Raw genomic sequence first — 24,052 nt, forward strand, 5'->3', positions numbered from 1 at the left:
TATATATATATATATATATATATATATATATATATATATATATATATATATATATGTGTGTGTGTGTGTATGTGCACATAGAAGTGTCTTTTAAATCTTCATGTTGTTTTTTTTTGTTGTATTTATTCCCCTCAAATAAGTCAAAGTATATAAAAAGCCCACATCTTAAAACACCTGTCATGTCTATTTGTAGTTAATTCAGGGTAGTATACTATCCATTGTAATAATCTATATGGTTCCTTGGTTTGGTTCATTCTGACCACATTATACCAAACCTTAAGGGGTATTTGTATACAGGGGTTGGATTTGTTAAGGTGTGGTATATCTGACCTTTTCTAAAGGAATGTTTTTTTTATATATATATATATATATACAATCTTAATCAACCCTCTTAGCTCTGACTTATAAATTTGGTATTAAAAATGAATTAAACCTGGCAACATTTAAATTGGATCTTTTGACCTCTTTCTATGAAAAATGCTGGGGACAAAAGATAGTTCGACATAAACTAATATTTGAGAACTAAGAAGGTGATGTTGAAAGGGCTACAAAGTTAAAAACTGCCATAAAGCTGATGATCTTACGTCACCTGAATGGATTTTCTTCCTTTTTCTGAAAGACATGACTTTCCCGTGCTATAAATCTGCATAACACTGTCCGCGCTCGGAAATGTTTTAGTCTAACGGAAACCTTTCATTTGAAGGAAACACAATAAGAAATTTGAATTTTTTGTGCAGTATGGTATGCAAGATCACGTGTGTTCTTGCAGTCATAAACATGTTCAACGTTTCCCTTTGTTGCCCAACCGCTGAGCAGATCCCCCTCCCTCTGCAGGGCGATGGGTCACTTGGTGTGTGCATGGCGGCAAGTTGGTTAGCTTTTAGGATAAAAAGAATGAGAAAGTATCTTTCTCTCTGTGGGTCACGGTGGTGATGGTGAGTCTCTCTCCTCCCCCTCTGTCAGTGGTGTGATTCCAAGGCTCTTCTCCCCGCCAGAGCACCACCTCTGTGCCATGTGTCATGATCAGATCAGTCTTCCCATTGGTAGTTTGGAACCGTCACCCTTCTGTCCACACCCCGTTGCAAAGGGTGGGTGGGTGGAAGTGTGGGAGCCTATCATGGTCTGAACTGTGTGGACTCTGGTCTTAGACTGTTGGAAGGAGAGGACATTCTGGCACACCTCAGCCCACGTTAACCATGGCCTCAACCTTGGTGAGAATAATGCTTTTTTTTTTTATTACTTCTCTATGCATGAAATATTTTCTGGCCATGCTGTATAGAATTGATGTTGCACATAACCCACTTAAACGCAGGTTAATGTGGCTAAATCCCACTGAGCAATCCAGGAAGCTACTACCTTCTGTGCTGCTGCTGTGATCACATTAAAGGCAACATTTTATCGTGCAGGTGATCTCGGTGGTGGTGGCGGTGTTTGTAGTCGTAGCGACATTGTTGTACTTCCTCCTTGGATATTCTACGGGAGGAAAGAGGAAAGGGCCTGTAACGCTCGAGGATCCCACAATCAAATATCCATTGCCACTCATAAGCAAACAGGTAGGCTGCACAAAAAAAAACCTCCTTTAAATCATTCCCTCACACTGGGATAATAGAACTGCTTAAACCAAATAAATCAGATGAAATCTAATTCATTCCAATACTATTTAATCTTTTATGATTCAGATCCAAATTATGATTCAGTACAGTCACATTCAGTTAATAACTTAATACCAATTGATAATGTACTGTCTCTAAAGAGGACTGGTTGATTGCATTAAGTCGTTGACTTTGCAGCAATACCTCATCCTGAACAAGTATGTGGTGACAGTGGAGAGAAAAAACATATTTTAACAGGAGACCCAAAGCAGAACCCAGCTCAGTATGAGCTGGGAGCTGAGAGGACAGGAAGCAAATGGACAAACATATGATCACAGAAAGCACACCAGAAGTATTTGTTTGGGTTAGAAAAACTAGGATAGTGGCAGTAGGAGCACTGTTATTGGCTTTCTCTGTAAAAAAGACTGTTTATTACCAGTTTTACAGTTGTTGTTTTTTTTTACTTAACTGTACTAATGCAAGGCAGAAACCATCAGAGGGAGCCCCTCACTGCTGGTCTCAGTTTTGTGGCCACCAAACCCACCCCAAAATGGGTTATATTATAGCCCCCTTAGCACCATTGTAAATCACTTTGTAAAGTAAAATATTAGTAACTGTACATATTACGGTCTGTTTAACAATACCTGAAGAATAACATGTTCGATAAAAATGGATTCAGTAGACATTAGTGAGTTAAGAGTAAGCTGCATGCCTTGTTTAATGTTGGTCTAGAGTTCAGTTTGAGTAAATGGATTAAGAAAAGATTATAGGTTATTTGTAGTTTTTTTGGTTATCTTTTAAATGCTTTAAAAGTATATATATGTTATGTTAGACATCTCTTTTATCAGTCTATAGAGAGAAAAGTTCTACTTTAACTGCTCTGATGCTGAAATGTGTTGAGTGAGAGCGCACACCTGCTCCAGCTTGGTTCAAGGAAAGGTCCCCTACTTCATCACAGCACACATTCTCTCACAGTAGAAACCTAAAAGATCAGCACATTCTCAGTCTGAAGGATTTTGTTTGTTACTAGCAGAAGAGTTGTGGTGGCATCATTTTGCCTTTTCTTACTCCCCGTCTGTGTCCTTGTGCAGGAAATCAGCCACGACACAAAGAAATTTCGGTTTGGCCTTCCATCGAAGTCTCACATCCTTGGACTGCCAGTGGGTAATAAAACATCTGATAAAATCTCCCCCAAAGTGTCCTGTTGAGATGCGAGGATTTGGGAAGATCTGCGCCAGCATTTTTCCAACCACTAAGCAACAACGTTTTGATCAAAAAGCATGTGAATACTTCTACATGCTAAGCAGCAAACATCTAATCAATAACAGATGAGTCGCACGTATTAAAAAAAGCCTAAAAAACAACATCTCTCCTCCTTCCTGCCACCGTTACTCATCTCTTCTCTGCTCCAGGTCAGCACGTTTACCTGTCGGCTAAGGTCAACGGCTCTTTGGTGGTCAGATCTTACACTCCAGTCTCCAGTGATGAGGACCAGGGATTTGTTGACCTCGTGGTTAAGGTGGGTTATCTTGAAAAAACAGAAAACAGCAATTTCCCTCTGGGATTATTAAAGTATATCTGATTCTGATTTTGAAACAACAATGAGAATCAATTAAGGCCCCTATATATTAGATAGTCACAATAACAGTGTTCAAATTAGTATCACAAAGAATTGCTTGGACTACAATATTTTGGAGGATATTAAACTCCAAGTGGCATAAGTTTATGCTCTGCACACCTTTAATTTAGAGCCTGATTAAAAGTATCTGTACCACACAACTAAACAAACATCAATGCATTTTATTGGGATTTTATGTGATGGATCAACATATGTGTAAAGTTGAAGGAAAAGGTTGCACGGTTTTAAAATATTTTATAAATAAAAATCTGGGGGAAAAGGCCTTCTAAATCAATCTCTGTGTGACAACAGCACCCCCTGCTGTTTGAGCTGCACCTGCAGTCTGTTGTATGACGAGTAATATTAATAAATTCCTAAAAAAAAGTACAAAGCCTAATGTAACTGAAGTTTCTCTTTAATATTAATGGCTTGATATTATATTTGCCATATGAGGTTAGCTAGTTAAAATGTGACCGCAAGTACGAGTTGTGCTAAAAGCCATTTATATTGTTGATAATATTATATAGTTAGAGTGTTGTAATGTTGAAACATTCTAGTTGTTAGAAACTATTGTTATAGGTTAAAAAGGAACGCATATATATGTTATACATTTTAAAAGAGATTGTGGGTTATTTTCAGAACGACAGCTTCAATGCATTAAAACAGAAAACGATAAGTTACATTTTTACCCCTTTTGTTGGAAGGGGGGGGGGTGTTCTAATTAATATTCTAGCTATTAGTGGTGGATTTAATTTAGGTGTAACACAGTAAAGGATTTAAAACCATGCTTCCTTTTTCTTCCATTTCACATTTATACAATACTTTGTGTTGGTCTATCACATAAAAACACAATGGAGTAAAATGAGTACTGAGTTTTTAACATGATGTGGGTAATAAATTGTAGGTAAAAGAAAATGATTCTTTTATGCAGCTACTCTGTTGTTCTTGCTGGCCACCACTGATTTAGAACGTATACCTTTCTAGAAAGTGTTGTGAACGTATTTAAGAGAGAAAACAGAGAAAAGAAAGAAAAGTTGCAAAGCGTTCAGTTCAGTTTACTGGTAAATGATATTGACCTCACAGTAATCAACAATGATATTGAAATCAAATGTCTTTCCTACATCCTGTCACCTTTGCACGCCAGTGCGGCTAAAACTGACATACATGTAAATAACTGAGAAGTTAGGTTTTTCTTGGTGTTTTCCAAGTCTTTAAAGAATCTTTTAGGGAGTGTAAAAAGCTTTTATTTTATTATATACAAATTTGTCATGTAGATGTATTTTAAGTTTTTTTTTTAATAACTCACTAGAATTTGTTAAAGGAATTACATTAATGCATGGTTGTTTGCTGTCTGTCACCCATAGTTTTTGACATAGTTTTTGATTTTTTTGTTACATAATACAAAAAAAAGTAAGTAAGTAAGTAACATAAGTATGAAGATACAACTAAGATGTTTTATATTTATATTTTAGTATGATGGTATACAAAGGCCATATGGTAAAAGCTAAACTTTACTTTAGATATACTACAAAGGCACCCACCCAAACTACCCAGATGGGGGGCAGATGTCTCAGTACCTGGACAACATGGCCATCGGAGACACCATTGACTTCAGAGGACCCAACGGACTTCTCATCTACAAGGGCAAGGGTATGGAGTTTGTTGCATTTCAAAGTAGACGGGCAAGACATTGCTGAGAGATGTTGACTTTTTTCTTACCAGCAGATGGCGCTATGTTACAATATGAGCCTGAAACTCTTGGAGCGTCACTTTACAACCTTGTTTTCAGTCCATCTCCTCTTTTCAGGTGTGTTTTCGATCCGTGCCAACAAGAAGACGGAGCCAAAGGTTCAGAAGTTTAAACATGTTGGAATGATAGCTGGTGGAACAGGTACGTTTAAATACATTATTACAGTCTTTATGTAATTAGGGGTTTTATTCAAATGAGTGTTTACCTTTAACACTTAAACGACAAAATCCTTTTTTAAGGATATTTTGAACTACTGGAAGAAAAGAAGATATATTTTACCTTTTATATCCCTTTGATTGGAGATCTAAAACTGACTGCAGTCCTTGATTGTCTCAGGTATCACCCCAATGCTGCAGTTAATCCGAAGGATCACATCCGATCCTGCCGACAACACCAAGTGCTCTCTCATATTCGCCAACCAGGTCAGTTGTTTTGGCTTTATGTCGTTTTAGCAGACATCCTGAGTCCAACTGCATGGCAATAGAACATCCCTGTTTATTGTTTGGTTCATCTTAGACAGAGAAGGATATTTTACTGTGGGACGAGCTGAAGGACGTGCAGAAGAATCACCCTGACAAGGTTAAGATCTGGTATTCTTTGGACAAGCCTCCCAAAGGTGAGGTTGTATGAAATAAACTGTCTTGCAGTAAAGTTGTGCTGCTAAATATTTTTTAAAGCAAACGTTTAAAGATTTTATTTTTATTTTTTTTGTATTCTACTTAGGATGTATTGTTTGATTTTACTGTTTTTATTCTGTGTTTGTACTTTTATTTTTGGGTCTTAAGATGTATACACTGCAAAAACAGAACTAGAAATAAGTAAAATATTCTTAAAATTAGTGTATTTGTCCTTGTTTTGAGCAGGTATATAAGACTATTTGCCAATGGAATAAGATTTTTGCACTTAAAATAGGAACAATTCATCTCCATCTTCTTATTTCAAGTGCAGGATATCTTATCTTACTTTAGGCGTCAAAATACTCATTCCATTGGCAGATAATCCATTTTACCTACTCAAATCAAGGATAAATACACTAACTTTAAGAACATTTTACTTATTTTTAGATCCATTTTTGCAGTGTATACTCTGAAACAATTATATCATAACCGTCTTCCTCTTATTCGGGACCGGGTCGCAGGGGCAGCAGCCTCAGCAGAGACCCCCAGACTTCCTTCTCCCCAGACACCTCCTCCTCCAGCTCCTCTGGGGGAGACCCTTGACATTCCCATGCCAGCCGCAACTCGCCACCGTGTCCAGGCCCGGCCCCTGGGCCTCCTCCCGTTGGGACATGCCAAGAACGCCTCCACAGGGAGGCGACCGGAGGGCATTTGAAGCAAATGACCGAGCCCCCTCAGCTGACTCCTCTCGATGTGGAGAGGCAGCGGCTCCACTCCGAGTCTCTCCTGGATGACCAAGCTCCTCGCCCAATCTCTAAGGGAGTGCCTGTCCATCCTAAAGAGGAAGCTCGTTTCAGCCGCTTGTATCTGGGATCTTGTTATTTCGGTCATGACCCTAACTTCATGACCATAAGTGAGACTAACTGGTAAATCGAGAGACTCGCCTTTCGGCTCAGCTCTCTCTTCACCACGGCGGACCTGTGCAGCTTACGCAGTGCCGAGGTCGCCGGACTGATCCGTCGGTCGATCTCCCCTCGCTCTTGAGCAACGCCCCAATGGATTAAAGTGTATGTGATAATGTAACAGTGTTTCCGGATCTTTTGCTTCCAGTTGAGCAAAAATCCAAGTTAGAATTTTGCTCTTATTTAGCGGCTCTCACAATTAATGGCATCCATGGGAAAGGTAGAAACAAAAGCCTTAAAGTAAATGGCTGTTTTGAAAAGTCAGTGATCTCTTTGTTGACGTTCTCGAGCAATAAGCTTTATTTGGTTTCCCCCCACCATCCTTACCATTCTGCTCACTACATGTTGTGGCATGATAAAATTGTAACAGTTGGGACTTTTTTTCTATTCAGCACAGATCTGCTATGCTTGATTGTAATGTTCTCCTGTCTGGCTAAGAGAAACGGACTTCTGTGTTAAATCCTATTTCCACCGAGGGAAACAGAAAGTCACTGATTACTAACTAAAGGGTCAAAAACACGTTTTAAAAATGAAATGTATACATCTACAATATTTTCTCCCCTGGGTTTGCACGTCTGCAGTTACCACCAGGGAGCATATTTTGTGGCCACAGTGCTTTAGCGGTGTATTACAGGCAGCTTCCAGAGCGCCCCACAGTGACAGCGGATGATGTTTCCTGTGTTCATTAGGCATCACCACCAGCATATGCTTGAGATTGATAAGGGTCACATTCTGGGTTGACATTCTGGTAAGGTTAGTCTTATCGTGCAACTATCCAAGATGTTGGCTGTACATACACAATAGTGGCAAAAGTATTTCCCGGTCTGTTTTCTTCTGAAAAATTTTTTCTGGGCTAGCTAGTCCAGTTCTTCCACACCAAACCTGCCCATCAATGTGTTTATGGATTTTGCTTGGTATAGCTGGTTTGCGGTCATGTCGGAACAGGAAGAGGGCCGTCCTCAAAGTGTTCCCACGAGGTTGGGAGAAGGTCTAACTCCTGCAAAGCAACCCTGCACCAAACTTTACACCACTCCACTCAACACAGTCACGCAAGTGCCATTCTCCAGGCAACTGCCAAACCCAGACTAATCCACCGGATTACCAGACAGAAGGAAATTTGTCTCTCCAGAGTGACGTGTCTCCATTGCTCTACAGTTCAGTGGTGGCATGCATAAGATCAACGCTTGGATGCAGCTTTTGGGCCATGGAAACCCATTCCATGAAGCTCTCTGCACACAGTTCTTGAGCTAATTTAAAAGCCACACAACATTTGGAGGTCTGTAGCTATTGACTCGGCAGAAAGTTGGGGAACTCTGTGCACTATTCAATTCAATTCAATTCAATTTTATTTATATAGCGCCAAATCATGAAACATGTCATCTCAAGGCACTTTACAAAGTCAAGTTCAATCATATTATACAGATTGGGTCAGATTATACAGATTGGTCAAAAATGTCCTATATAAGGAAACCAGTTGATTGCATCAAAGTCCCGACAAGCAGCATTCACTGCTTCCATGGCTTTGCTGCAATCCCTCATACTGAGCAAGCATGAAGCGACAGTGGGAAGAAAAACCACCCATTAGCGGGAAGGAAAAACCTCCGGCAGAACCGGGCTCAGTATGAACGGTCATCTGCCTCGACCGACTGGGGTTACAGAAGACAGAACAGAGACACAACAAGAGAAACAAAAAAGCACAGAAGCACACATTGATCCAGTAATCTGTTCTACATTAGATGGTAGTAGCGGGTGAGCCGTCTTCTCTGGATGATGTCACAGTTAACAGAACGCCAGACCAGGTGTACCTACTATGAAGAGAAAAGAGAGAGAACAGAAAGTTAAAGCAGAAATGACAACACATAATGCATAATTGAAGAACAGTAGAACTCTATAGAGTGAGAAAATTAGATCCTGATATACTCCAGTAGCCTAAGCCTATAGCAGTAAAACTATAAAGGTAGCTCAGAGTAACCTAAGCCACTAGTTATAATTTTTGTCAAAAAGAAAAGTTTTAAGCCTAGTCTTAAAAGTAGACAGGGTGTCTGCCTCACGGACCAAAACTGGGAGTTGGTTCCACAGGAGAGGAGCCTGATAGCTAAAGGATCTGCCTCCCATTCTACTTTTAGAGACTCTAGGAACCACCAGCAGACCTGCAGTCTGAGAGCGAAGTGCTCTGTTAGGAACATACGGGGTAATCAGAGCTCTGATATATGATGGAGTTTGATTATTAAGGGCTTTATACGTTAGAAGAAGAATTTTAAATTCTATTCTTGATTCAAGGATCCTTTGCCCCCTCCTTGTATGAGTTTGCATGGTCTACCAATGTTGGACCGAGTTGCTGTTATTGCAAATCACTTCAAATTTGTTATAATACCTCGAAGAGTGGACCGTGGAATATTTTGTAGAACTGAAATTTGGCGGCTAATGATATTGCAGAGGTGGCATCCCATTTAGGAATTTACAGAGCTCCCTAGAGGAACCAATACTTTCACAAATGTTTGTAGGAGTGTCTAGCTATAGGACTTTATTCACGCGTGGTCATGGAAGGACTTTAACAGCTCAATTCAATGATTTGGAGGAGTGACCCAATACTTTTGGCAATAAACTGTATGTTAAAGTGGCCCAATATTAGTGACGTTAAGGGACCCAAAGACGTATGGTGTTGTAAAGAGTTCACCCCGTGACCAGAGCAGTTGCACAACATGACCACCAGGCCTCAAGTTAAGTTTATTCTTATAGCACGGCTCTGCTCCCTTACGAGTGTTTCAGGAGCATTTTTTCAGAGTCATTTTTCATTTTGATTACAGAATAAATATAATCTTTTATCCATAATTTGTCACCAGAAGAGTCTTTAGCTTTAAATTTTACCGTCAGAGTTTAAAATACCTCAAGTATCATTTCAAGCCGTTTGATTTCCGGTGACACTGAATTAAGACTGAGGCTCTTTCTAGAAAGAGTTTCAGATATTAATATGCGCCCACGCACACACACACACACACTGCACACATGTATTATGCAAATAGGAGGGGAAATGAAGCTGAATAAATCTTCAAACTCTGCTGAACATTCAGAGACAGAAATCATACAAAGACCCTCTCAGCTAAAGGACAAAAAGCCTGCAGGCTGAGGAGGGAATCGGCACCAACAAGGTGTTAGAGTAGCTCAGCTAAATACTCCTGTCTTCTCTTGCATAATCCCTAAAGTTAGGGGAAGTTAGTAAGTATGACATTGTTACATAATGTGTTCTGAATCCTTTTGATGGCTGCCTGTATTCTGTCCTCATTAGTTACTTGTATAAAAGCAACGTATTAACTCTCTGGGTTTTAGTCCTTTATATGAGGGTACGCTGGTGCTTAAATTGAGTTTTTATTTTCATGTCTTAGAAGAATAGATCTGTGGTTGAAAGGATAAGTAGGAAAAAAAACCAAATGTGACATTTCCTGTTGCTAATGTCCTCTCACACGCTGTCAAAAATAATCCGTATTGTTCATGACAAATGGTTGAAAAAGGGTGTAAGCGGGAAGTGTTTAATCTTCAGTATTTAAAGAGAAGTAGCAAGAGGGAACCAAGATGACCTTCACTACTGCTGTGTCCCATGGTGTTGAATCTTATGTTAGCGTTTTTTGAAATGTACCAAAAATTAATGGTTCACTGAAATAAAACATAAGGACAGTTTCTCTTTAAAAGAGATAAAACGAGTTTCTCTCATTCACTTATTTATTTATTTTTGCCTGTGTTTGCAGACTGGAGCTACAGTTCAGGGTATGTGAGCCACGACATGATCAACGAGCACATTCCTGCTGCGGCCAGAGACGTCCTCATCGTCCTCTGCGGACCCGCGCCTATGATCCGTAATGCTTGTCTGCCGAATCTGGAGAAACTGGGACACAAAAATGAAAATATCTTTGCGTACTAGTCATGTTCAACAAACCTGTTTTTGTTAAGTTTGTTTGTTCTATGAAGGTAGAAAAAAAAATCCACCACACACATTTTTTTCCCACATGCCTAATAACCGTCTAATGCAAGAGAGTTTAAAAGTAAAGTGTTGCTTGTGCACCGGTTTTGTGTAGCTGGTTTGTTCAACTGCTATTTTTACATCTTACTTTCACAATGACTTGGTCGTCTAGAAAGCTCACTTGGAGGACCTGCACTTTAAATAAACATAACTGTCTTAAACGGGGAATTAATTTATTCTCTTCTGTTTATTCGTGTTATTTAATTCTGAATCAAAATTTTTAAAATGCATAAAAAATGTGATAAAATAAACCTGTCCACTGCATTTAGTGGGGAAAAACACCTTATACACATATGTATTTAGACAACAGGTGCAAACTGCTTGCTGCGTGTTGATTTGTACTTTTCATATTTCATTTTTGTTATCATAAGCATAAATGTTTGTTTTGACCTTGTGACGCCCCACAGGATGGATTAATAGATTAACTCTTAATAACAGAAACCAAAAGGAATTGCTTAGCTGGAAGTAAAAAAAACAAACAAAACAAAACAAACAACGATTTTAACGTGAAGGACGTTTTTTTTTTTGTTTTTTTTTTTTTACTTGTACTGACAAGTTTTTAGTATGCGATAAACAATTGGTCTGAAAAAAAGGTTAGGTGCTGAATCATGGAAGGATCTCATAAGGAAGATAGGAAGTCAGAAACAAGTTTAATCAGTTGCCATTGCACTGAAAAATTACAGATATTAATGTACTTTACTCCATATAGCCTACAGTAGTATACATTTTTCACATTTGATTTTAAGCTCTTTCCATTTTTGCATCCAGATGGGCCTGTGTAAACTGTTTTCTTAAAAGAAAATCATCGTTTTTAGTTTCTAGTTTATCAATAAACGGGTTAATATCTGAATATAATATATCCGACGACCTTAAACGCATCACCCAGTAACGTTTGTGGGTCCTCCACCAACATGTCGCCGTCGGAGTTTGTACCCAAACTTTAGCGGTTACTTTTGCAGCTTTGTGCACTTTTAGCTTGTGACATTTGAACAAATATGTCGTGTAAGCGAAGCGCAGACATAGTCGCAGCTATGCAGAGGGTTCTAATCAGTAAGTGTGTGATTTTAGTAGTTTTATTTGCACCAAACCTGCCGGCGTCTGAGTGCGAGCGAATCAGTCCGGAGAGATGTCTCGTTTGGGGTCCAGGGCTGAGTGCCGACGCAGTTTTACCCGTCCGTTACTTCTTCATTCAGGCGGTCAGCTCTGAGGGACGAAACCTGACTTTGTCACCAGGTAACACATCCTGAACACACGGCACTTTTTCTTCCCGGGGTTCGGGTTAAAACCAACTAGCCCACCGAACTGAAACGCGTTTTTGTTTTTATACCGACGCTGAAGTTGGGATCTGAATCGCAGTGTGCAGTTCAGGGCGGGGGAGTATTTCACGGAATTCACAAAACCTGAGCTCCTCAAAAGTATTCGCTCCCCCATCTTTACTCACATATGAACTTAATTGATCCATAATGTTCAGTATGATGTTTATAGATATAACAGCTTCAACTCTAATGGGAAGGCAAGGTTTTGAAGTGTGTTTATGGGATTTTTTTTTTTTGACTATTCTTCCAGAAGTGCATTTATGAGGTCAGACACTGATGTTGGGCAAGAAGGCCCATATTCACAAACATTCTACAGAGTCCACTTAGAGAGCTCCTATTCTAGCCTTATAATTCCTAAATAGAAGTCTTAGTTTAACGCTAAGCTTAACTTATATTCGGTAATCCTGTTCAGAAACACTTTTTGTTGTACTGGGTAAAATGGTCCTTCCATCCTGAAAATAGTCAATACATTATATGTTCAGAAAAAGGAGGTTAGAAAAATCAATCTCTGTGGGAGCTGCAGGTCTGTAAACACGCTAACCAGTCCCTGCCATTCGGACCGAACAACAGGGAATAGTCAGTTTTGGTCCTGCTCCTTCTCTCCTCTGTCCCTCAAGTTCTGGGGGAATCGCCTTATCTATTGGTTGTCCCGCTTAGGGCTGGACGATAATTCAGATGGTAAATGGTTTGTACTTGTATAGCGCTTTAACTAGTCTGACGACCTCCAAAGCGTTTCACACTACAGTCATTCACCCATTCACACACACATTCACACCCTGACGGTGGTGAGCTATAGAGACGACAAACTGTTCATTGTAGCTCCGCTGCTCTCACCGTAGACTTTGAGCACGGCTGAGAGTCGCAAGAAGTGAACTGCGCACAAGTTTGAGAAGAAGAGGAAGGCCTCAGTGGAAAGAAATAAGGCCGGAGTGGATTTGGGACTTTTTATTTTAAAAATCACAGACTCTACCTGAGAGAGGGATTCAGATCGCTGCTATGACAGAAATTTAATTTTTTCTTGAGGATGGATTTTTATCCACTCAATGGATATTCGGAGCATTAATGTTCACTGTCACTATATACATACATACGTAGACCACCCATTGGATGCTGCCGGACGCTAGGCCGACGTGCCTGTAGGGCGGCCATCTTGGGTCAGACCACAGATCAGACAGCTGCTGTCAGAATGAATAGGAGGAAGCTCAGCTTTCATTTTAATCATATGTTCACAATGCTCGTGACCTTTCAGTTAGATTACACAGATTTATTCAGAACCACAACAATTTAAACTGAACTGAAACTGGATGAGATATATACACACAGTTATATATTTTGCAGTTAGGCTACATATTAATATAATAAACACACAGAAATTATACACACTATCTATCTATGATAAATGTATATTTTCATAGACTATTCATCGCAACCCCTGTTATCATATTTCTTAATTTTTCTTAGTGTACTGTCTTTGGGAAACCTGGAGTGAAATAAACAGCCAGATAGAGTAATATTAAAATGACGCTACATGTAATAACACCCCACACCCAGGCTTATATTATTCCTTCAGTGCTCTCTTTTACATCATTGAATGGGGAATATATATATATATATATATATATATATATATATATATATATATATATATATAAGAAATATATTAGAAATTATGTATTAAGTTTAGACAATCATTTAATTCAATTAATTGGTCCCATGTAGCTCCTAAAAGGGTGATGTTTTCAGTCAGCCAATTTATCTGTAAATCGATGTTTGATTCAAAGTACAACTTACCTGTATATGTCTGTGCACTGTCACTACCTGATCGGCCCAGTAACAGGACCCCTGAGCTGTCTACCAGACTGCCTGACTGTAATGTCTAAACTAGAAGTGCATTCATGTAAGGCAGCCCACGCCCGGAGTACGCGCTAGCAACAATTGACCTAGTAAGTTAATTCAATATAAAAGTTATGTTTATTTTTATGTTATGTTATGTTAGAAACAGGGCAGTGTAGTACAGCTACTCTGTCCTCCTGACAGAGACGGATAGAGAGCTGTTAATGTGGAAGGGTGGAGTAATATTACACTCTTGGGAAGAATATTTAATGCGCCTTATGGTCTGAAATATATGGTAAGTGCAGAACTATGGTAAATACACAGAGCTACGGTCCGCCTAAGGAAGGTTAAGGTTTCCATTTCAGCTACAGTGCTGATGCAGAAAGAAAGAAGGACTGAATCAAAGATCTGTCAGCAATTTTCAACACCCAATTACCAGAAACTTAACAGTCAGCTCTCCTGTCAGCTCTTTACTAGCCACTCTTTCAAGATCTAAGGCAAACTTTTTACAAATTTTAAAAGATTTATTTTAATAAGTGCTGAATGAAGAAAAGAAAATGTAATTTTTTTCATCAAAGCATACCAAAATTGTATCAAACCGTGACTTTAAACTAAGGTATGTACCCAACATGGATTTTAGTTAACCTATAAAAACCCTTTTTACCATGTAGACATTAGATTAGGTACTGTCTAACTGTTGGCTTTTTTTTTTTAGATGGGCCTAATAACTTAAAGGCCAACAGAAACAGAAAGTTTTCTGAGGGCACAGATTGTGTAATAATTAATACAATCTTCAGTTTGTGAGTAATTAAAACCAGGGTTGAGTCCTGGTAGAATTTCCCCACTGAGGGACAATAAAGGATATTTCTGTTCTGTTTTTATAGCTAAAAAGTGAAGCGTTTTGATGGAAGCACCGCAGCAAGTTAAAATAACCTAAAATCTGTGTGTGTCCTTTTAGGGAAAGAGACGTTCAAGGTGAAGATAAGTCCCCTAAACAAGGAGGAGTACATCCGTGTCCACACCCCGCCACCACTGGACAGAGGGGACGGGTCCTTTCTGATGAGGTACCGCCTTTATGGATCTGCAGTCACAGGCCTGAAGGTGGAGATCCTCCACCAAGATGTCGCTGTGGCCAAGTCGCCCTACATCATCCAGGGTGTGTTGCAGCAGTTTGAATTTCCTAAAATCATTTAAAGTCATCGGTCAGGTCTCATTTCAAATGAGTTTAGCTTTAAGTATTCTCTTGGAGAAGAGCTGAAAAGTTTTCAACAAAGAAGAACTCGTCCGGAGGTTCTACTAAATTTTTTTTTGAAAACTCTTTATTTACTCTGCTGATCTTTGACTTGTATTAAAATGTGTTTGATCTGAAAAGTGTGACAACAATAATTCAAATTACCTTAACGGAGAACATCCAGTAGGTTTTAATGACCAGATCTGACTCTTTTCTAAGATCCGTGTGTCGATATTTATCACGTCTCCGTGTTTATTCGTGCCAAGTTAAAGACATCTGGTGATGTTGCCTGTCTCGCTGAATTTGTAGACTTCTATTTATCTATTTTTGCTCTGAAAAATGTGAAAAACAAACAAGTATTTTTGCTGGTAAAGCCCAAATCTGTTGTGGAGGCATTTTGCTGCATCTGTCACTGAGGAACATACTCAAATGAATTGAATTTGGTGTGAAATGATAATTTCCCTTATGCAAAGTTGCTTTTAGAATTTTAGAAAAATATAGAATTCAAGTATTTTACATATCTGGATATGTTTGAAATGGAATGATTGAGGTATTTTGAGACTTTGTTCTTCATCCTGTCCTCTAAATGTTGTCGCCATTCCTCTCTCTGCCGGACAGGCTGCAGTTTTTTTTGTTTAAAGTCGGACCTCAATAGAAATACCTGCAGGAATTTTAGTCAATATTTGGACATATATGTGAAATAAAAGCATAAAAACATGTATATTAGCCTAACTCTCGTGTATGTTAAAAGTTTGAATTCTCAGTCCATATTTAGTTTATAATGAATTTTTCTGTATGGTAGATGTTTTTTAACCTAAATGTAACCTCCGTCTCGTTTCTCTTGACGCCCAGGCCCCGTCTATCATGAATACTGCGACTGCCCAGAATCTGACGCTTCCGTGTGGCAGCGTGTGCTGCAGTGCCCTGCCAACGAACCTCAGATCCTGGCCGACTTCACGTCCTTTCCCACCATCGACCTGCAGCATCTCAGACGCGAAGTGCCGCTCAGGTTCTCCAACAGAGGAGGCCTCATCCATTACGCCATCGTTGACAACAAGGTGTACCGGCGCACGCTCGGAAAGTACACCGACTTCAAGATGTTCTCTGACGAAATGCTGCTGTCACTAACCAGAAAGGTGCGACGTTTTCAGTGTCTGTGACGACTAAGTCTTAACTATCTGAATATTAAACTGTCATCCGATGCATTTTTTGCTGCTTAAGGTGAGAGTGCCCGACGTGGAGTTTTTCATCAATGTGGGCGACTGGCCTTTGGAGACGAGGACGGAGGGAGCTCTTCCCATCCTCTCCTGGTGCGGCTCGACCGATACGCGGGACATCGTCCTTCCCACCTACGAGGTGACGCACTCCACCCTGGAGACCATGAGAGGCGTCACTAATGACCTTTTGTCTGTCCAGGGCAACACAGGTAACTCCAGCTCAGGGTTTAGGGAACCCAGATACACGTTGGTCTGTCGGCAAACTCTGAACGCTCAAATCTGGGAGAACGTGTTGAGAGGAAATATTTAAAGCAACTCTGGTGGAGCTAAGGAGATTACTTCAGTGTTTCGCCTACAAATGTGTCTTGGGAGGGGAAGGGGGGGATTTCTTACACTTAGCTTTACATCAATATCATAAAATACAGCTTTATATGAGCCGCCATCTTCTGTCTCTCTCTTCTGATTCTATCGTGTAAACTTATACATGGTTATATTTTGCTATTCTGCCTTCCTACGTCTTAATTGAAGAAAAATATCTTTCAAATCTAGATCTGCTAGAGTTTATAATACTTTTGAATGTAACTTTTATTACATTTTAATTTTATTACATTATTTTATTTGGGATCTGGTCCTGATCCTTTCTTTGGGTCTATCTAACAACAAAAATGTGTTTTCCAAGACCAAAGCAGCCTTGTGTTTTCAGCGATGGACTCAGGAAGGTGGATTTTTGTTTCCAACAGACAAATCAAAGCAAATGCAATTTATTTTATTTTTTTTATTATTTTTTTTTTAGGACATCTGAAAATGACCTCACAGCCTTTTTTAGCCTCAATTATTCTAAGCGTTAATGCTTAGAATAATTGAGTTTATACATACGGGATCATCATCATATTTGTATCAGGCAAACGTTCTCAGTATGTTCACGTAATCGCACCACGTGAAATAAACCAATGCATCCTTTTTCAGTTGTAACACAACAGAAAAGGCAAGGGCAAGGCAAATGTATTTGTATAGCACATTTCAGTACAGAGACAATGCAAAGTGCTTTACCTGATTAAAATACAGGGGGGAAAAACTGAATAAAAGCAAATAGGTATAAAATGTAGAAATAAAATAGAACATGGGAAAATATAAACTAAAAGCAAACAATAAAAAAGTTGGACTACAAAGTTGAACTTATGATGTTTCAGTAAAACACTTTAACTAGAACAGTCGAAGGCAATCCTAAACAAATGTGTTTTTATTCTTGATTTAAAGGAACTCAGGCTTTCAGCACTTTTACAGTTTTCTGGAAGTTTGTTCCAGATAAGTGGAGCATAGGAACTAAATGCTGCTTCTCCGTGTTTAGTTCTGGTTCTAGGTATGCAGAGCAGGCTGGAGCCAGAAGACCTGAGTGGTCTGGAAGGTTGATACACTGATAACAAGTCTGTGATGTATGTAGATGCTAAGCCATTTAGGGATTTATAGACTAACAGAAGTATTTTAAAGTCTATTCTCTGAGATACAGGGAGCCAGTGTAAGGAGCGCATCTATCCTGTTGGATCCTGCGCTCCCGACGCAAGCGATACTAATTCAGTCGGGGATAACTAGCTGGTCATTTATAAGCGTTTCTCTTTAATGACGCTCAGCGCTCGCCCATCAGAACAGCCTCCACCGACGTCTTCATGGCCAGGAGACGCTCAGCGCTCCCGACTCAGTGGGAGGTTTTAGCGCAGCCGTCCTCAGAAATTAGCTCCGTTTACAAAACGCAGAAACATTGACCAAGGCAGGTAAAATGATGCTGCGACTCTGAGCGCTCTCTCACCCGGTGGGAGTGTGACTTTACCTGCATGCGAACACAAGTGACTGAGCTGAAAGTAAAGGAGCGACAACTCGACCTAAGAGAGACATTAAAGGCGGCTTCTCACCTGGTTGTACTCGGCAACGCTGTGACACTCCACGGACACTTTAAACTTCATAGTCGAGCGCACTTCTTGGCTGTTTCTTGTGGCAAATTCCTACATTTCCCACAGCAGTCACCCACGGCACACCTGTCGGGGTGCAGAGAGGCTGAGGCTGCAGGAGCTTTCGAGTCGCAGCCGCCGAGCCGTTTATATTGAGTCACGTCCACGCTCGTTAAATTAAGCTCTGCACCTACCTGGCGCCTAGAGACAGAAATGGCTCAGGATAAACTTAACCGCACACAGACGTACAGCTATTTACTACATGCAGTGACTTTCTTGGGGAGCAGGAGATTTTGCTGGCAGGCCGGGGCGCCCCCTTGTTGAACGGTAGGGGAAACTCTGCACTGCTCAGGTAGGAGACTCTGTCAGCAGGACATGTTTTAGCCATGCACTCCCCAAATTGGCCTTTTAATAAAGAGTAGCAAGGAGAAAGTCGCTGTTGATGGAAAACTCTTTGGCTTAATGTAAAAGTTGGCTGTTTAACCTATTTAAAAAAAATAAATAAAAAAATGTTTTGGTCTATTTGCACCCAAAAGCTAAAAACAGAATATCCCACTGGACACGCTGTTCCTATAGTGTCACATGGTGGTGGAAGCTTCATGCTGTGGGAAAGTTTTTCTACAGTAGGGAAAGAGAAAGAGTTGTTAATGGGGAGACGAACAAAGCTATAGCCTAGAAAGTCTCTTGACATTTTTTTACATTTTATAAAAAAATAAAAAAAATCGCTGTGTATGAAAACGCCTCGAAGGCGTTTCGGTGTGAAATATATGTTAAATTTACTCGTACACGTCGTGCCTTTACAGACCCGTATCTGTCGATTTTAAATGGTAGACGCCAAAGCTGAATTATACTTTGGAGAATTAAAGGACACGTTTGCATTTATAGATTGAAGTTGTCAGACGGTGTTACTGAATCATTTTGTTGCGAGCATCTAAAAGCGTACACTGAGTTCTGCGTATGACGTTGATGTCCACTAGGGGGCATCAGCATGCGAGCTTTGGAGCAACATCACCTTCAACACGTGATAAATTGTCAGCCATAGGAGCTGCTAGCTGGGTATCGATTTGGAATTACGAAAAGGAAAAAAAAAAACAGAACCTTTTCACACATAAAACGAACACAACAAAAAAATAAACGCGTTTTCTCGCACGTCTCTAAAAACGCGTCTTATTAGATTATTTAACAAAGCTGACTTAAATTCATCTAAATTGATATCAGAGGTTTGGATTAGGAGAGGAGAAATTCACAAAATTAGTAAAGAGAATCATACAAAGTGGAAAATCTATTCAATCTTAAGCCTCTGTCATAAATTTTTTTTTTAAATGGATGCACACCCAAGTTGCAGATCGCAGTTCTTCTCTCCATATATCTTCAAAGGGTTGGGAAGACGTGGTCATGGATGGAGGATGGGAGTTTTTCTGATTTAACACGCGCCTGAATGTATTTCTTTGTAGAAGTGTATTAAAAAAATAATACTAATAAGAACGGTTACAAATCAAACGGCAGGAGAACATTGTACATGCCTGGAACGCGGCGTTCTAATTTTCTCCAGCAAATCTTTCGCAGATTTTCTTCTCTTGTTTTTTGTAATGCACGGCTTGCCTTCCACCAGGTCCGCCGTGGGCTAATAAAACCGAGCGGGCTTTTTTCCGTGGCCGGGACAGCCGGGAGGAGCGCCTCCAGCTGGTCTCTCTGTCCCAGAAATCCCCGGAGCTGCTGGATGCCGGCATCACTGGGTGGTTCTTCTTTAGGGACCGGGAGAAGCAGGTGGGCAAAGCACCACTTGTGGGATTCTTTGACTTCTTCAAGGTGAGAAAATCTCTTAGTATAAATGCTGTTTCTCATTTATGCAACTTTTGCTTAATGGCTAAAAATCTGAGTTAGTTTTCCACCTTCCGAGCAGATTTGGGGCTTTATTGCATATAGTGACTTCGTATGTCCTCCTGCAGTATAAATACCAGGTAAACGTGGACGGGACTGTGGCGGCGTATCGGTTTCCCTACCTGATGCTGGGGAACAGTCTGGTTCTGAAACAGGACTCGCAGTACTACGAGCACTTCTACAGACACCTGAAGGCGGGCTCTCACTACGTCTCCGTGAGGAGAAACCTGACGGACCTGTTGGAGAAGATCCAGTGGGCCAGAGACAACGACGCTGAAGCGGCGGCGATCGCCCGGGCGGGCCAGGCGGAGGCCAGAGAGCTGCTGCAGCCCAGCCGGCTGTACTGCTACTACCACAGCGTGCTGCGAACGTACGCCGAGCACCAGGCCGGGCGGCCCACGCCGCACGCCGACATGGAGCCGGTGCCTCAGCCGGACGATCACACGGCCGCGTGTTTGTGTCGGCGCGCGAGCCCCGAAAAAGGATCCAGTAAGAATGAGGAATTGTGACCACTCAACTGGGCTTAACTATAACTACTCAAGTAGTTATTTTGTGAAAAATCATTCCTGGCACAAAGGAGGAAGCTGAGGAATGTTACTGATGTTTATAAGAAACTTTAAATTCTTTATTTTTCATACTTTTATAAAAGAATGTCAGTTTTTGTTTTAATGTTAGCGGCTACAGGAAGTTTTATATGTGAATGATAGAACGTTAGCTAAAAATGTAACTTTTCCTCTATGTTGAAATATATATTATGATTATATATTATACTTGAAACACATCTGAGCAAAAAACAAATTATACCTTCGGGTAGATTTGATTTAAAGTAATCTTTACCAACATAATTCTTCTACATAAAGTAATATTAAGGTTTTTGTAGCAGCCCACCAGAATCAAGACTTGAATTTGTTGGAGAATCTGTAGAAGGAGCTAAATATTAGGGTGACTTTCACCTTCAAAGGCTGAGCTCATCGCCAAAGTATCAGTGGAAACACGCAAGGAGCTGGTCAGCAATTAGAAGAAGGCTTTTATTGCTGTAATGCCAGTAAAAAAAAAAAACTTCCACAGTGATTACTGAGAAGGGTATACAGGCACATATCAGTTAATGAGAATATCATGAAGGAGTTGGCTGGTGACGAGAGGCGGGGTACGCCCTGAACAGGTCGCCACACTGCAAAAAGGGAGCTAAAAATGAGGGAAATCTTCTTGAATTTGGTGTATTTGTCACTGATTTGAGCAGGTAAATAAGATTATCTGCCATGGAATAAGATTTTTGCACTAAAAATAGGAACAACTCATCTCCAACAACTTATTTCACGTGCAGTATATCTAAATATCTTATTTTAGGGGTCAAAATGCTCATTCCATTGGCAAATAATCTTATTTACCTGTTCAAATAAAGGACAAATCCACGATTTTTTTAAGAAAGTTTAACTTGCATTTAGTTCTTTTTGCAGTGCAGTCCATCACAGGCTTACAGAGAATGAAAAGCCAACGTTCTGTGTTTCAGAAATTAAAATCTTACACATCACCAGTTTTAATAATAACATCTTATTGTAAAAAATATTATGCACTGACCGTCCTATGACCTACACAATCACGGGAAGACTGCTAACTTAACAGATGCCCAGAAGACGGTCATTGGACACCCTCCACAAGAAGGCTATTCCATTAAAGGTGATTGCTCTAGAAGCTGGTGGTTCAGAGTGCTGGATCTAAGCATATTCATAGAAAATTGAGTGGAAGAAAAAATGGTTTTAGGAAAAGCTTCACCAGCAACAGAGATAACCACAGCCTTTGTGGATTTTTCAGCAGGACTTGATGCCAGCCCACACTGCCAAAGGTACCAAAAGCTGGACCGATGACCTTGTTATTGTGCTTAATTGTCCAGCAAACTTACCTGACTGTAATCCTGTAGAGAATCTATGGAATATTGTCAAAAGGAAGATCAGAGATGCCAGAACCAACAATGCTGGTAACCTGAAAGCTGCCAGCAAAGCAACCTGGGCCTCCTATTTAATAAAATTTTATTTATATAGCGCCAATTCATGATACATGTCATCTCAAGGCACTTTCCAAAGTCAAATTCTATCAAATTATACAGATTGGTCAAAAAGTTTCCTTTCTAAGGAAACCCAGCAGGTTGCATCAAGTCTCTCCAAGCAGCATTCACTCCTCCTGAAAGAGTGTAGAGCCACAGTGGACAGTCATCTGCATTGTTGATGGCTTTGCAGCAATCCCTCATACTGAGCATGCATGAAGCGACAGTGGAGAGGAAAACTCCCCTTTAACAGGAAGAAACCTCCAGCAGAACCAGGCTCAGTGTGAACGCTCATCTGCCTCGACCCACTGAGGATTAGAGAAGACAGAGCAGAGACAGAAAAACATAAACCCCTCAGCAGAACCACAGGCTGGTCGCCTCCTTTAAACGCCAAATTGATGCAGTAATTTGTGAAAAGAGACCCAAAACAAGTATTAAGTTCATAGAAATCCACATACCTCTTAGAAGCCTGAAATTTAATTTTAAAATATATTTTTCATCTTATGTAATCAAATTTTCTCAAACACGGAATTTAGGTTTTTCATGATCTGTAAGCAATTGTCAAAGCTACAATAAAGGCTTGAAATGGTTCACTCTGTGTAATGAGTCGATATGAGTTTTACACTTTTGAAATAACTGACAGAACTATTTAACTTTTTCTTAATATTCTAACTTTTTGAGAGGTTCCTGTAAGTTATTTTTGCAAGGCTGTTTTTTTGATAAACTGTAAATAAAGTTGTTGTTTTTTTTCCAAATTCATCTACATGTTTTGTGAATGTCTGTCTCAGTTCAACCAGGAAGTTTGTCATTGACTGAAGGAAAATAATTTTTAATCTAAATCTGCCAGGAGCATCAACTTTGAGCTTAACTGTAAATTGTGGTGTTATGGGAATATTATTCTGAAGTCACTATTATGTGAACACATAAAATACAATAAAATAATCTTTTTTAAATTACTTTAAAATGCTAACCTTACAAAGAAAACTAAAAGCTACGCCCAACTTAATGTTTAACATCAGATAAATCTACACCGTAACCTGCTAGGTAAAAGACATCCAGTTATGCCTTTTGGAAACATGAAACTTAGTTTAATAAGAAATTCAAGTACAGTAAATGTGTAACGTTTTACTCATTCTGTCTTATGTATTGTATTAACAATTTGCTAAATAAAACATTATGTAGACCCAGAGTTGATAAATTTCCATAAAACAACTGCAGACGTTTTGTACTTCTTTGTGTGGAAAAAAAAAAAAACAAGCACAGAAGTGCGATGGTTCTGAGATGGTGGAGAACTAACTTTTCAAGAGTCTTTATTATGTGAACATAATGAAACTTTGGTGAGACACTCAGAATGATAACAGGCAGACCCATATTAAAATCTCAGAACAACCTTAATGTAAAGGTGACTCCAATTTACTTTAATTGCCCAAAATGAAGTTTATTATTCATATGGATTATTTTTCCACTGGAAAAAATAAATACAGTAGGTTTTAAGAAGTTGATTAAACATCTTTTGACGCAACCATCTTTTATTTTAACTAATGACATAAAAAAATCTTAAAATTCACCGTACACATTTGAAAAACAAAATTATGTTTTGTGAACAATGTGGTTAAGCTTAAAGATATTTACCTTGTGTTGCCAAACTGCCCGCACATGTTAAATGGTAATGAGGTTTTTCCTTCTGTTTCTTATTTTTCACTCCGTAAAAACTAAACGTCTTTATTACATTTTTGCACCTTTGCGCATCGTTTTTTTTTTTTTCTAAGTAGTTACAGCTACAACATCAAATGCATGTCAAATGCTCGCTTGCTGCTAATGCAGCTTTCGTCAGGACCTCTTGCAGTTATGTCAAATGAGAACCTCTTTAGTTTTAGAAATAATATTTGTTTTAGCACTTATACACACAAACGCAGTTGGTGCAAAATCATTTGGCGTGGACCTGCAGTGTCGTTACGCGTTGTTGAAACACCAGATATTTCCTAGACAAGCAGAGCAGCTGCCGTGATATATAGTTCACTACAAGTGTGCAAAGG

At 39.7% G+C, this 24,052-nt stretch overlaps 2 protein-coding genes across 2 annotated transcripts; both read left to right on the top strand.

The window, feature by feature from the left end:
- The first annotated feature begins 1,103 nt into the window (after positions 1 to 1,103).
- LOC105929713 (NADH-cytochrome b5 reductase 2) lies at positions 1,104 to 10,722 on the top strand. The gene is made up of 9 exons (XM_021319019.2): positions 1,104 to 1,211; positions 1,407 to 1,553; positions 2,684 to 2,756; positions 3,005 to 3,111; positions 4,731 to 4,860; positions 5,018 to 5,101; positions 5,297 to 5,382; positions 5,477 to 5,576; positions 10,283 to 10,722. The coding sequence occupies exons 1-9, from the start codon at positions 1,197 to 1,199 to the stop codon at positions 10,453 to 10,455; spliced, it is 915 nt and encodes a 304-aa protein (XP_021174694.2). The 5' UTR covers positions 1,104 to 1,196; the 3' UTR covers positions 10,456 to 10,722.
- Positions 10,723 to 11,311: 589 nt separating this feature from the next.
- Positions 11,312 to 21,034, top strand: poglut3 (protein O-glucosyltransferase 3). Its single transcript, XM_021319020.2, has 6 exons — positions 11,312 to 11,787; positions 14,662 to 14,859; positions 15,787 to 16,070; positions 16,156 to 16,360; positions 19,707 to 19,903; positions 20,044 to 21,034. Exons 1-6 carry the CDS (start codon positions 11,550 to 11,552, stop codon positions 20,482 to 20,484), a joined length of 1,563 nt encoding a protein of 520 aa, XP_021174695.2. The 5' UTR covers positions 11,312 to 11,549; the 3' UTR covers positions 20,485 to 21,034.
- Positions 21,035 to 24,052: the final 3,018 nt, after the last annotated feature.

The sequence above is a fragment of the Fundulus heteroclitus genome, chromosome 2, assembly GCF_011125445.2.
Source record: "Fundulus heteroclitus isolate FHET01 chromosome 2, MU-UCD_Fhet_4.1, whole genome shotgun sequence".
Taxonomy (NCBI): domain Eukaryota; kingdom Metazoa; phylum Chordata; class Actinopteri; order Cyprinodontiformes; family Fundulidae; genus Fundulus; species Fundulus heteroclitus.

Coding starts and splice junctions, on each gene's coding strand:
- LOC105929713 (XM_021319019.2), top strand. Junction 4,861..5,017: donor TCTCATCTACAAGGGCAAGG/GTATGGAGTTTG, acceptor TCCTCTTTTCAG/GTGTGTTTTCGATCCGTGCC. Junction 5,102..5,296: donor AATGATAGCTGGTGGAACAG/GTACGTTTAAAT, acceptor TGATTGTCTCAG/GTATCACCCCAATGCTGCAG.
- poglut3 (XM_021319020.2), top strand. CDS start 11,550: ATGTCGTGTAAGCGAAGCGCAGACATAGTCGCAGCTATGCAGAGGGTT. Junction 16,361..19,706: donor GTCTGTCCAGGGCAACACAG/GTAACTCCAGCT, acceptor GCCTTCCACCAG/GTCCGCCGTGGGCTAATAAA. Junction 19,904..20,043: donor GATTCTTTGACTTCTTCAAG/GTGAGAAAATCT, acceptor GTCCTCCTGCAG/TATAAATACCAGGTAAACGT.